The 13987-nt window shown below is 46.1% G+C and overlaps 1 protein-coding gene across 1 annotated transcript in view; it reads right to left on the bottom strand.

Annotated features, from left to right (window-relative positions):
* Nucleotides 1–13987, bottom strand: part of LOC135525443 (ezrin-like) — a 52800-nt gene that overhangs the window by 17331 nt on the left and 21482 nt on the right. The window contains exons 6-9 of the mRNA XM_064953073.1: nucleotides 7490–7573; nucleotides 7228–7374; nucleotides 5064–5160; nucleotides 4016–4179 (exon numbers count right to left, since the gene is read on the bottom strand). Of these exons, the coding sequence (XP_064809145.1) occupies nucleotides 4016–4179; nucleotides 5064–5160; nucleotides 7228–7374; nucleotides 7490–7573 (492 nt within the window). The remainder of the gene's footprint in view (nucleotides 1–4015; nucleotides 4180–5063; nucleotides 5161–7227; nucleotides 7375–7489; nucleotides 7574–13987) is intronic.

Here is a 13987-nt window from a genome sequence, read left to right as displayed (position 1 = left end):
GAAGGTGGGGGATTAGAAGGGTGAAGATGAGGTACAGGAGGGTGAATGGTGGGGTACAGGAGGGTGAAGGTGGGAAGGAAGTGAGTCTGGGAGAATGGTAAAGGTGGGGTACAGTAGGGTGGTGGGGTACAGGATTAGATTATAAAGGATGGGGAGTCACACCCTGCCTTCCTATGAATGGGTGAAGGTAGAGGGTCCCTAAATGGTGGGGCACAGGAGGGTGAAAAGGTGGGAATGATACAGTAGGGTGAAGGTGGGGTACAGTAGGGTGAAGTTGGGGTACAGTAGGGTGAAGGTAGAGGGTAAAGGTGGGGTACAGGAGGGTAAATGATTAGATGGGGTAGTCAGTTCCTAGGATTAGATTATGAAGGTGGGGTACAGGAATGATTAGGAAGGAAGTGAGTAAAGTAGGATTAGATTATGAAGGAAGGTCTGGCAGAGGAAGAAGAAGGTGGGGTACAAACTCCCACCGGTCTATGCCTCCACCAATCCAGATTTGATATGATTGGGAAGTAAAGGTGGGGTACAGTAGGGTGAAGGTAGATGAATGATTAGATTAGAGGTGGGGTACAGGAGATTATGAAGGTAAAGGTGGGGTACAGTAGGGTGAAGGTAGAGGGTAAAGGTGGGGTACAGCAGGGTAAATGAATGGTGGGGTACAGCAGGGTAATGATTAGGTGGGGTACAGCAGGGTAAAGGTGGGGTACAGCAGGGTAAAGGTGGGGTACAGCAGGGTAAAGGTGGGGTACAGCAGGGTAAAGGTGGGGTACAGCAGGGTAAAGGTAGAAGGTAAAGGTGGGGTACAGTAGGGTAAGGTGGGGTACAGTAGGGTGAAGGTAGAAGGTAAAGGTGGGGTACAGTAGGGTAAAGGTGGGGTACAGCAGGGTAAAGGTGGGGTACAGCAGGGGTGAAGGTGGGGTACAGGAGGGTAGGTGGGGTACAGAAGGTAGAAGGTAAGTAGGGTGGGGGGTACAGTAGGGTAAAGGTGGGGTACAGTAGGGTGAAGGTGGGGTACAGCAGGGTAAAGGTGGGGTACAGTAGGGAGGTAAAGGTGGGGTACAGGAGGGTAAAGGTGGGGTACAGTAGGGTAAAGGTGGGGGGTACAGGAGGGTAAAGTAGGGTGAAGGTAGAGGGTGAAGGTGGGGTACAGGAGGGTAAAGGTGGGGTACAGTAGGGTGAAGGTAGAGGGTGGGGTACAGTAGGGTGGGGGTACAGGAGGGTACAGTAAAGGTGGGGTACAGCAGGGTAAAGGTGGGGTACAGCAGGGTAAAGGTGGGGTACAGCAGGGTAAAGGTGGGGTACAGCAGGGTAAAGGTGGGGTACAGCAGGGTAAAGGTGGGGTACAGCAGGGTAAAGGTGGGGTACAGCAGGGTAAAGGTAGAAGGTAAAGGTGGGGTACAGTAGGGTAAAGGTGGGGTACAGTAGGGTGAAGGTAGAAGGTAAAGGTGGGGTACAGTAGGGTAAAGGTGGGGTACAGCAGGGTGAAGGTGGGGTACAGCAGGGTGAAGGTGGGGTACAGCAGGGTAAAGGTGGGGTACAGCAGGGTAAAGGTGGGGTACAGCAGGGTAAAGGTGTGGTACAGCAGGGTAAGCAGGTGGGGGGTACAGCAGGGTACAGCAGGGTAAAGGTGGGGGTACAGCAGGGTAAAGGTAGAAGGTAAAGGTGGGGTACAGTAGGGTAAAGGTGGGGTACAGTAGGGTGAAGGTAGAAGGTAAAGGTGGGGTACAGTAGGGTAAAGGTGGGGTACAGCAGGGTAAAGGTGGGGTACAGCAGGGTGAAGGTGGGGTACAGTAGGGTGAAGGTAGAAGGTAAAGGTGGGGTACAGTAGGGTAAAGGTGGGGTACAGTAGGGTGAAGGTGGGGTACAGCAGGGTAAAGGTGGGGTACAGTAGGGTAAAGGTGGGGTACAGGAGGGTAAAGGTGGGGTACAGTAGGGTAAAGGTAGAAGGTAAAGGTGGGGTACAGGAGGGTAAAGGTGGGGTACAGTAGGGTGAAGGTGGGGTACAGCAGGGTAAAGGTGGGGTACAGGAGGGTAAAGGTGGGGTACAGGTACAGTAGCAGGGATTGTAACTTGTGAGAGACTGAAGACACACAGCACAGCCAGCAGTTCACAAGCATCATAAACACAATTATACAATGAACACCACATTACGCCACGCTATGTTGGATAATAAACTTGTAACACTTTAATGCTTGTTAGCTGTAAAGCTTTCACATAAAGCTGTGACATAAAGGTTTGCTATAAAGCTGAGTGATGGAGCTGTAGAAATATAACCACTGAAATTCATAGACGGAGCTGTGTATTCCACAGGGTCCATGAGGTAGTAAATGCATCAAATAATAGTGACCTACAGAGCCTTTGGAAAGTACTCAGACCCCTTCTTCACTTTTCACACATTTTGTTACGTTACAGCCATAATGACATCACAATACCCCATAATGACATCACAATACCCCATAATGACATCACAATACCCCATAATGACATCACAATACCCCATAATGACATCACAATACCCCATAATGACATCACAATACCCTATAATGACAAAGCGAAAACAGGTTTTTAGATTTTTTTTCAAATGTATGAAAAAAAACAGCAGATACCTTATTTACATACACTACTGTTCAAAAGTTTGGGGTCACTTTGAAATGTCCTTGTTTTTCAAGGAAGAGCACATTTTTTGTCCATTAAAATAATATCATATTGATCAGAAATACAGTGTAGACATTGTTAATGTTGTAAATGACTATTGTAGCTGGAAACGGCTGATCTTTTAATGGAATATCTACATAGGCGTACAGGTGAAGGTGTGGTCCTTTGTACAGGTGAAGGTGTGGTCCTGTGTACAGGTGAAGGTGTGGTCCTGTGTACTGGTGAAGGTGTGGTCCTGTGTACAGGTGAAGGTGTGGTCCTGTGTACTGGTGAAGGTGTGGTCCTGTGTACAGGTGAAGGTGTGGTCCTGTGTACAGGTGAAGGTGTGGTACTGTGTACTGGTGAAGGTGTGGTCCTGTGTACTGGTGAAGGTGTGGTCCTGTGTACAGGTGAAGGTGTGGTCCTGTGTACAGGTGAAGGTGTGGTCCTGTGTACAGGTGAAGGTGTGGTCCTGTGTACTGGTGAAGGTGTGGTCCTGTGTACTGGTGAAGGTGTGGTCCTGTGTACTGGTGAAGGTGTGGTCCTGTGTACAGGTGAAGGTGTGGTCCTGTGTACAGGTGAAGGTGTGGTCCTGTGTACAGGTGAAGGTGTGGTCCTGTGTACTGGTGAAGGTGTGGTCCTGTGTACAGGTGAAGGTGTGGTCCTGTGTACAGGTGAAGGTGTGGTCCTGTGTACAGGTGAAGGTGTGGTCCTGTGTACAGGTGAAGGTGTGGTCCTGTGTACAGGTGAAGGTGTGGTCCTTTGTACAGGTGAAGGTGTGGTACTGGTGAAGGTGTGGTCCTGTGTACAGGTGAAGGTGTGGTCCTGTGTACAGGTGAAGGTGTGGTCCTGTGTACAGGTGAAGGTGTGGTCCTGTGTACAGGTGAAGGTGTGGTACTGGTGAAGGTGTGGTCCTGTGTACTGGTGAAGGTGTGGTCCTGTGTACAGGTGAAGGTGTGGTCCTGTGTACTGGTGAAGGTGTGGTCCTGTGTACAGGTGAAGGTGTGGTCCTGTGTACAGGTGAAGGTGTGGTCCTGTGTACAGGTGAAGGTGTGGTCCTGTGTACAGGTGAAGGTGTGGTCCTGTGTACAGGTGAAGGTGTGGTCCTGTGTACAGGTGAAGGTGTGGTCCTGTGTACAGGTGAAGGTGTGGTCCTGTGTACAGGTGAAGGTGTGGTCCTGTGTACAGGTGAAGGTGTGGTCCTGTGTACAGGTGAAGGTGTGGTCCTGTGTACTGGTGAAGGTGTGGTCCTGTGTACTGGTGAAGGTGTGGTCCTGTGTACAGGTGAAGGTGTGGTCCTGTGTACAGGTGAAGGTGTGGTCCTGTGTACAGGTGAAGGTGTGGTCCTGTGTACAGGTGAAGGTGTGGTCCTGTCTCTTACCTTTCCATCTGTTTCTGGTGCTTCTCCTCCCTGGCCTTAGTCTTCATCTGCTGCACCTCGATGGTGTCCGGCTTCCTGCGTTTCATGTATAGCTCATGGTTCCCCATGCACAGAGCCAGGATACGCTTATTCATGCCCAGCCGAGGGGCGTAGAACACAAAATCCTGAGAATATATGTTGGGTTTTATTAAAGGTGCTGGTCCTCAATCTCAATCGCTCTCCTCAATGTACAGGTCAATCGCCTGTCTAAATCGGTCTCAATCTCAATAGCTGTGGTCCTGTGTACAGGTGAAGGTCAATCGCTCCTGTGTCTCAATCGCTCTGTGGTCCTCAATCTGAAGGTGTGCCTGTGTACAGGTGAATCTCAATCGCGCATTCTCAATCGCTGTCGCGCCTGTGTACATGTGAAGGTGTGGTCCTGTGTACAGGTGAAGGTGTGGTCCTGTGTCACAGGTCAAGGTGTGGTCCTGTGTACTGAAGGTGTGGTCCTGTGTACAGGTGAAGGTGTGGTCCTGTGTACAGGTGAAGGTGTGGTCCTGTGTACTGGCGAAGGTGTGGTCCTGCTCTCTTACCTTTCCATCTGTTTCTGGTGCTTCTCCTCCCTGGCCTTAGTCTTCATCTGCTGCACCTCAATCGGTGTCCGGCTTCCTGCGTTTCATGTATCTCATCGTTCCAAGCTCTGCACAAGCTCAATCGCTTATTCATGCCCAAACCGAGGGGTCAACACAAAATCCTGAGAATATATGTTGGGTTTTATTAAAACGCTCTCTCAATCTCAATCTCAATCGCTCTCAATCTCAATCGCTCTCAATCTCAATCGCTCTCTCAATCTCAATCGCTCTCTCAAGCTCTCTCAATCTCAATCGCTCTCTCAATCTCAATCACTCTCAATCTCAATCGCTCTCTCGCGCTCTCTCAATCTCAATCGCTCTCTCTCTCACACACACAGACACTTGTTTACACTCTCTCGGTCTCTGAAGTGATGTACTGAACAAGACCTGAGGCTTACAGAAGTAACTTGACATTAACGGAATATTAGAGGACTCACGGGAGCTTTCTTATCAATGGGCTTGATGATGAACTTTTTATCACTGAATGAAATGTTCCTAATTTCACTCCAAGGAAACCCGATCTTTGGAGTCAGTCTGGAAGGGAGAACAAACGTCAACATTCAGCAGTTAAAAACAAATGCAAACAAAGCATTGTGACTCCTTTACGTACTCCTAATATCATGATGTGTTTAGAGGACTCAGGAGAACTAGGGTAACGACCTCCCCATAACATCCACAACCTGCCGGTCATGTTTGATGTTAGCTGACAGTAGGCTCAGGACTGAGAGGAGAAGTAGATTACAGTTAGCAGGCGAAGAGTGGAGGTAGAGTGGAGTAGTGGTAGAGTAGAGGTAGAGTGGAGTAGAGGTAGAGGTAGAGTGGAGTAGAGGTAGAGGTAGAGTGGAGTAAAGGTAGCGGTAGAGTGGAGTAGAGGTAGAGTGGAGTAGAGGTAGAGTAGAGTACAGAAGAGGTAGAGGTATAGTAGAGGTAGAGTGGAGTAGAGTAGAGGTAGAGTGGCGTACAGAAGAGGTAGAGGTATAGTAGAGGTAAAGTGGAGTAAAGAAGAGGTAGAGGTAGAGTGGAGTACAGAAGAGGTAGAGGTATAGTCGAGGTAGAGTAGAGTAGAAGTAGAGTAGAGGTAGAGTATAAGTAGATTACAGTTAGCAGGCGAAGAGTAGAGGTAGAGTGGAGTAGAGGTAGAGTGGAGTAGAGTAGAGTGGAGTAGAGCTAGAGTGGAGTAGAGGTAGAGTGGAGTAGTGGTAAAGGTAGAGTGGAGTATAGGGAGAGTAGAGTAGAGGGAGAGTGGAGTAGAGTAGAGGTGGAGTGGAGTAGAGTTAGAGGTAGAGTGGAGTAGAGGTAGAGGTGGAGGTAGAGTAGAGGTGGAGGTAGAGTAGAGGTGGAGGTAGAGTAGAGGTAGAGGTAGAGTGGAGTAGAGGTAGAATGGAGTAGAGGTAGAGTAGAGTACAGTAGAGGTAGATGTATAGTAGAGGTAGAGGTAGAGGTAGAGTGGAGTACAGAAGAGGTAGAGGTATAGTAGAGGTAGAGTAGAGTAGAGGTAGAGTGGAGTACAGAAGAGGTAGAGGTATAGTAGAGGTAGAGTGGAGTAGAGTAGAGTATAGTAGAGGTAGGGTGGAGTACAGAAGAGGTAGAGTTATAGTAGAGGTAGAGTGTAGTAGAGTAGAGTATAGTAGAGGTAGGGTGGAGTACAGAAGAGGTAGAGGTATAGTAGAGGTAGAGTGGAGTAGAGTAGAGTAGAGTAGAGTAGAGTAGAGGTAGAGTATAAGTAGAGTATAGGTAGAGTGGAGTAGAGTAGAGGTAGAGTATAAGCAGAGTAGAGGTAGAGTATAAGTAGAGTACAGTTAGCAGGTGTAGAGGTAGAGTAGAGTAGAGTTAGAGGTAGAGTTATAGTAGAGGTAGAGTAGAAGAGTAGAGAGTATAAGTAGAGTATAGAGAGTAGAGAGTAGAGTACAGTTAAGCAGGCGAGGTAGAATAGAGGTTAGAGGTGTAGAGGTATAGTGTAGAGTTAGAGGTAGAGTTATAGTAGAGGTAGAGTAGAAGTATAGGTAGAGTAGAGGTACAGTTAGCAGGTAGAATAGAGGTAGAGTAGAGGTAGAGAGGTATAGTTATAGTAGAGGTAGAGAGTAGAGGTAGAGGCGTAGAATATAGAGTAGAGGTAGAGTAGAGGTAGAGTAGAGTAGAGGTAGAGGTATAGTAGAGCTAGAGTAGAGGTAGAGTAGAGCTAGAGGTATAGTAGAGCGAGGGGTAGAGTAGAGCTAGATGTAGAGTTGAGGTATAGGTAGAGTAGAGCTAGAGTATAAGTAGAGGTAGAGGTATAGTAGAGCTAGAGGTAGAGTAGAGTAGAGGTATAGTAGAGCTAGAGGTAGAGTAGAGGTATAGTAGAGCTAGAGTATAAGTAGAGGTAGAGGTATAGTAGAGGTAGAGTAGAGGTAGAGGTATAGTAGAGCTAGAGTAGAGGTAGAGGTATAGTAGACCTAGAGTAGAGGTAGAGCTAGAGCTAGAGGTAGAGCTAGAGCTAGAGGTAGAGCTAGAGCTAGAGGTAGAGCTAGAGCTAGAGCTAGAGGTAGAGTAGAGGTAGAGTAGAGGTAGAGTATAAGTAGAGGTAGAGGTAAAATAATAGTAGAGGTAGAGGTAGATGTTTACCTGTCGACCTTCTCGTAGATGTTGAGTCCCAGGGCATCTACCCCCAGCCACAGCTCTGTCCCCTTCCTGTTCTTGATGTCAAAGAAGTTGACTCCATACATCTCCAAGTCCTGGGCGATCTTTAGATACTCCAGCATAGCATCCTCCCTGTTCACAAAGCATCAATGGAATCCTAACTGTAATTGGTGGAAAAGGTCTGAATCCTCACTGTAATTGGTGGAAAAGGGTCTGAATCCTCACTGGAATTAGCATTCACACTTACTTGAGCATAGCTCTGTGTTCCTCGTGCCAGGTCTGGATCCGCTGCTCCCACTGTTCTTTAGACAGCTTGTGTTGATCCAGCACTCTGAGAGAAGAAGGAGAAGAAGGAGGAGAAGGAGAAGGAGAAGGAGAAGGAGAAGGAGAAAAAGGAGAAAAAGGAGAAGGAGAAAAAGGAGAAGGAGAAGGAGAAGGAGAAAAGGAGAAGGAGAAGAAGGAGAAGGAGAAGAAGGAGAAGAAGAAGACTTTATTAGTCCATTTTCTTTTCAGTCAGGAAATGTGTCATCTGTTTATCACCTCTGAAAGACGCGCGCGCGCACACACACACACACACACACACACTGCCTTCGGTAACGATTCAGACTGACTTTTTCCATTTTTATTAAATTAATAAAAAAAGATCCTCAATCAATCTACACACTACCCCATAATGACATCACACTACCCCATAATGACATCACACTACCCCATAATGACATCACACTACCCCATAATGACATCACATAATGACATCACACTACCCCATAATGACATCACACTACCCCATAATGACATCACACTACCCCATAATGACATCACACTACCCCATAATGACATCACACTACCCCATAATGACATCACACTACCCCATAATGACATCACACTACCCCATAATGACATCACACTACCCCATAATGACATCACACTACCCCATAATGACATCACACTACCCCATAATGACATCACACTACCCCATAACGACATCACACTACCCCATAACGACATCACACTACCCCATAACGACATCACACTACCCCATAACGACATCACACTACCCCATAACGACATCACACTACCCCATAACGACATCACACTACCCCATAACGACATCACACTACCCCATAACGACATCACACTACCCCATAACGACATCCCACTACCCCATAATGACATCCCACTACCCCATAATGACATCACACTACCCCATAATGACATCACACTACCCCATAATGACATCACACTACCCCATAATGACATCACACTACCCCATAACGACATCCCACTACCCCATAACGACATCACACTACCCCATAACGACATCACACTACCCCATAACGACATCACACTACCCCATAACGACATCACACTACCCCATAATGACATCACACTACCCCATAACGACATCACACTACCCCATAACGACATCACACTACCCCATAACGACATCACACTACCCCATAATGACATCACACTACCCCATAACGACATCACACTACCCCATAACGACATCACACTACCCCATACATCCCACATCACACTACCCCATAACGACATCACACTACCCCATAACGACATCACACTACCCCATAACGACATCACACTACCCCATAACGACATCACAATACCCCATAATTACAAAGTGAAAACAGGCTTTTAGAAATGTAGGGAAATGTATTAGACCCCCCCCCCCAGAAATGCCTTATTTTTGTAGGTATTCAGACACTTTGCTATGAGACTCGAAATTGAGCTCAGGTGTATCCTGTTTCCATTGATCATCTTTGAGATGTTTCTACTTGATTGGAGGCCACCTTTGGTAACTTCAATTGATTGGACATGATTTGGAAAGGCACCTGTCTATTTAAGGTCCCACAGCTGACAGTGTATGTCAGAGCAAAAAACAAGGCATGAGGTGGAAGAAATTGTCTGTAGAGATCCGAGATAGGATTGGGTTCGAGACACAGATCTGGGGAAGGGTAACAAAACATTTCCGCAACATTGAAGGTCTCCAAGAACACAGTGGCCTCCATCATTCTTCAATGGAAGAAGTTTGGAACCACCAAGACTCTTCCTGGAGCTGGCCGCCTGGCCCTACTGAGAAATCAGGGGAGAAGGGCCTTGGTCAGGGAGGTGACCACAAACCTGATGGTCACTCTGAAGGAGCTCCAGAGTTCCTCTGTGGAAATGGCAGAACCTTCCAGAAGAACAACCATCTCTACAGTAACCCACCAATCAAGCCTTCATGGTAGAGTAGTCAGACAGAAGCCACTTCTCAGTAAAAGGCACATTACAGCCCGCTGGTAGTTTACCAAAAGGCACCTAAAGGACTCTCAGACCATGATAAACAAGAGTCTCTGGTCTGATGAATCCAAGATTGAACTCTGGCTTGAATGCCAAGCATCACATCTGGAGGAAACAAAGTACAGAGAAGTCCTTGATGACAACCGGCTCTAGAGTGCTCAGGACCTCAGACTTGGTCGACGGTTCACCTTCCAACAGTTCAACGACACTAAGCACACAGCCAAGATAACGCAGGAGGGGCTTCGGAACAAGTCTCTGAATGTCCTTGAGTGGCCCAGCCAGAGCCCGGACTTGAACCCAGTTGAACATCACTGGAGAGACCTGTAAATAGCTGTACAGCAACGCTCCCCATCCAAACTGACAGAGCTTGAGAGAATCTGCAGAGAAGAATGGGAGAAACTCCCCAAATACAGGTGTGCCAAGCTTGTAGCATCATACCCAAGAAGACTCGAGGCTGTAATCACTGCCAAAGGTGTTCAACAAAGTACTGAGTAAAGAGTCTGAATACTTGTGTAAATTTCAGTTTATTATTTAGAATAAAATTGTAAAAATTTGTAAAAAACAGTTTTGCTTTGTCATTATGGGGAATTGTGTGTAGATTGATGAGGGGGAAAAAACAATTTAATCCATTTTAGAATAAGGCTGTAGCGTAAAACAAAATGTGGAAATTGTCAATGGGTCTGAATACTTTCCGAAAGCACTGTATGTCTATTTATTATGGATCCCCATTAGTTCCTGCCACTTCCTGGGGTTTATTATGGATCCCTATTAGTTCCTGGGGTTTGTTATGGATCGCCATTAGTTCCTGCCAAGGCAGCAGCTACTCTTCCTGGGGTTTATTATGGATCCCCATTAGTTCCTGACAAGGCAGCAGCTACTCTTCCTGGGGTTTATTATGGATCCCCATTAGTTCCTGTCAAGGCAGCAGCTACTCTTCCTGGGGTTTATTATGGATCCCCATTAGTTCCTGCCAAGGCAGCAGCTACTCTTCCTGGGGTTTATTATGGATCTCCATTAGTTCCTGCCAAGGCAGCAGCTACTCTTCCTGGGGTTTATTATGGATCCCTATTAGTTCCTGCCAAGGCAGCAGCTACTCTTCCTGGGGTTTATTATGGATCACTATTAGTTCCTGCCAAGGCAGCAGCTACTCTTCATGGGTGTCCAAGCTGTGTGCAATTATTTTAAAATAGACAGCTCGGTCAAAACCTCTTACAAAAACAAGTAGTGATGAAGTCAATCTCTCTTCCACTTTGAGCCATGAGAGAATGACATGCATGTCATTAATGTTAGCTCTCTGTGTACTTTAAAGGGCCAGCCGTGCTGCCCTGTTCTGAGCCAACTGCAATTTTCCCAAGTCCCTCTTTGTGGCACCTGACCACACGACTGAACAGTAGTCAAGGTGCTACATAACTAGGGCCTGTAGGACCTGCCTTGTTGATAGTGTTGTTAAGAAGGTAGAAACTAGGGCCTGTAGGACCTGCCTTGTTGATAGTGCTTTTAAGAAGGTAGAAACTAGGGCCTGTAGGACCTGCCTTGTTGATAGTGCTGTTAAGAAGGTAGAAACTAGAGCCTGTAGGACCTGCCTTGTTGATAGTGCTGTTAAGAAGGTAGAAACTAGGGCCTGTAGGACCTGCCTTGTTGATAGTGCTGTTAAGAAGGTAGAAACCAGGGCCTGTAGGACCTGCCTTGTTGACAGTGTTGTTAAGAAGGTAGAAACTAGGGCCTGTAGGACCTGCCTTGTTGATAGTGTTGTTAAGAAGGTAGAAACTAGGGCCTGTAGGACCTGCCTTGTTGATAGTATTGTTAAGAAGGTAGAAACTAGGGCCTGTAGGACCTGCCTTGTTGACAGTGTTGTTAAGAAGGCAGAGCAGTGCTTTATTATGGACAGACTTCTCCCCATCTTAGCTACTGTTGTATCAATATGTTTTGACCATGGCAGTTCAGGGTTACAGTCCAGGGTTACTCCAAGCAGTTTAGTCACCTCAACTTGCCTCAATTTCCACATGATTTATTAGAATATTTAGTTGAGGTTAAGGATTTAGTGATTGATTTATCCCAAATACAATGCTTTTAGCTTTTGAAATATTTAGGACTAACTTATTCCTTGCCACCTATTCTGAAACTAACTGCAGCTCTTTGTTAAGTGTTGCAGTCATTTCAGTCGCTGTAGTAGCTGACGTGTTTAGTGTTGAGTCATCCATATACATTGACACACTGGCTTTACTTAAAGCCAGTGGCATGTCGTTAGTAAAGATTGAAAAAAGCAAGGGGCCTAAACAGCTGCCCTGGGGAATTCCTGATTCTACCTGGATAATGTTGTATAGGCTTCCATTAAAGAACACTGTGTTCTGTTAGACAAGTAACTCTTTATCCACAATATAGCAGGGGGTGTAAAGCCATAACACATACATTTTTCCAGCAGCAGACTGTGATCAATAATGTCAACAGCTGCACTGAAGTCTAACAAAACAGCCCCCACAATCATTGTATCATCAATTTCTCTCAGCCAATCATCAGCCATTTAGGGTTAGGGTTAGTGCTGTGCTTGTTGAATGTCCTTCCTATATGCGTGCTGAAAGTATGTTGTCAATTTGTTTACTGTAAAATAACATTGTATCTGGTCAAACGCAATTCTTTCCAGAAGTTTACTAAGGGTTGGTAACAGGCTGATTGGTTGGCTATTTGAGCCAGTAAAGGCGGCTTTACTATTCTTGGGTAGCGGAATGACTTTAGCTTCCCTCCAGGCCTGAGGGAACACACTTTCTAGTAGACTTAAATTGAAGATGTGGCAAATAGGAGTGGGAATATCCTCTGCTATTATCCTCAGTCATTTCCATCCAGATTGTAAGACTCTGGTGGCTTGTCATTGTTGACAACAATCATTTGTTCACCTCTTCCACACTGACTTTACGGAATTCAAAAGGACAATGCTTGTCTTTCATACTTTGGTCCGATATATACTTGGATGTGTTATTGTCTGACATGTCATGCCGAGGTTTGCTAATCTTGCCAATGAAAAAATCATTAAAGTAGTTGGAAATATCAGTGGGTTTTGTAATGAATGAGTCATTTGATTCAATGAATGATGGAGCCGAGCTTGCCTTTTTCCCCAGTCTGACCTCTTATACACTATATTAGGCCCAGCCTGACCTCCTATACACTATATTAGGCCCAGCCTGACCTCTTATACACTACATTAGGCCCAGCCTGACCTCTTATACACTATATTAGGCCCAGCCAGACCTCTTATACACTATATTAGGCCCAGCCTGACCTCCTATACACTATATTAGGCCCAGCCTGACCTCTTATACACTACATTAGGCCCAGCCTGTCCTCTTATACACTATATTAGGCCCAGCCTGTCCTCTTATACACTATATTAGGCCCAGCCTGACCTCTTATACACTATATTAGTTACATTTACATTTACATTTAACATTACATTACATTACTCTTATTCACTATATTAGGCCCAGCCTGACCTCTTATATACTATATTAGGCCCAGCCTGACCTCTTATACACTATATTAGGCCCAGCCTGACCTCTTATACACTATATTAGGCCCAGCCTGACCTCTTATACACTATATTAGGCCCAGCCTGACCTCTTATATACTATATTAGGCCCAGCCTGACCTCTTATATACTATATTAGGCCCAGCCTGACCTCCTATACACTATATTAGGCCCAGCCTGACCTCTTATATACTATATTAGGCCCAGTCTGACCTCTTATACACTATATTAGGCCCAGCCTGACCTCTTATACACTATATTAGGCCCAGCCTGACCTCTTATACACTATATTAGGCCCAGCCTGACCTCTTATATACTATATTAGGCCCAGCCTGACCTCTTATATACTATATTAGGCCCAGCCTGACCTCCTATACACTATATTAGGCCCAGCCTGACCTCTTATATACTATATTAGGCCCAGCCTGACCTCTTATACACTATATTAGGCCCAGCCTGACCTCTTATACACTATATTAGGCCCAGCCTGACCTCTTATACACTATATTAGGCCCAGCCTGACCTCTTATACACTATATTAGGCCCAGCCTGACCTCTTATACACTATATTAGGCCCAGCCTGACCTCTTATACACTAGATTAGGCCCAGCCTGACCTCTTATACACTATATTAGGCCCAGCCTGACCTCTTATACACTATATTAGGCCCAGCCTGACCTCTTATACACTATATTAGGCCCAGCCTGACCTCTTATACACTATATTAGGCCCAGCCTGACCTCTTATACACTATATTAGGCCCAGCCTGACCTCTTATACACTATATTAGGCCCAGCCTGACCTCTTATACACTATATTAGGCCCAGCCTGACCTCTTATACACTACATTAGGCCCAGCCTGTGGTTTTCCTAGATATTGCTATGCTGTATTGTGATCACTACATCTGATGCATCTGGATACTA

Source organism: Oncorhynchus masou, chromosome 32, assembly GCF_036934945.1.
Source record: "Oncorhynchus masou masou isolate Uvic2021 chromosome 32, UVic_Omas_1.1, whole genome shotgun sequence".
NCBI classification, from domain to species: domain Eukaryota; kingdom Metazoa; phylum Chordata; class Actinopteri; order Salmoniformes; family Salmonidae; genus Oncorhynchus; species Oncorhynchus masou.
Note: the sequence above shows the minus strand (reverse complement) of the source record. Positions and strands in the feature narration are given on the sequence as shown.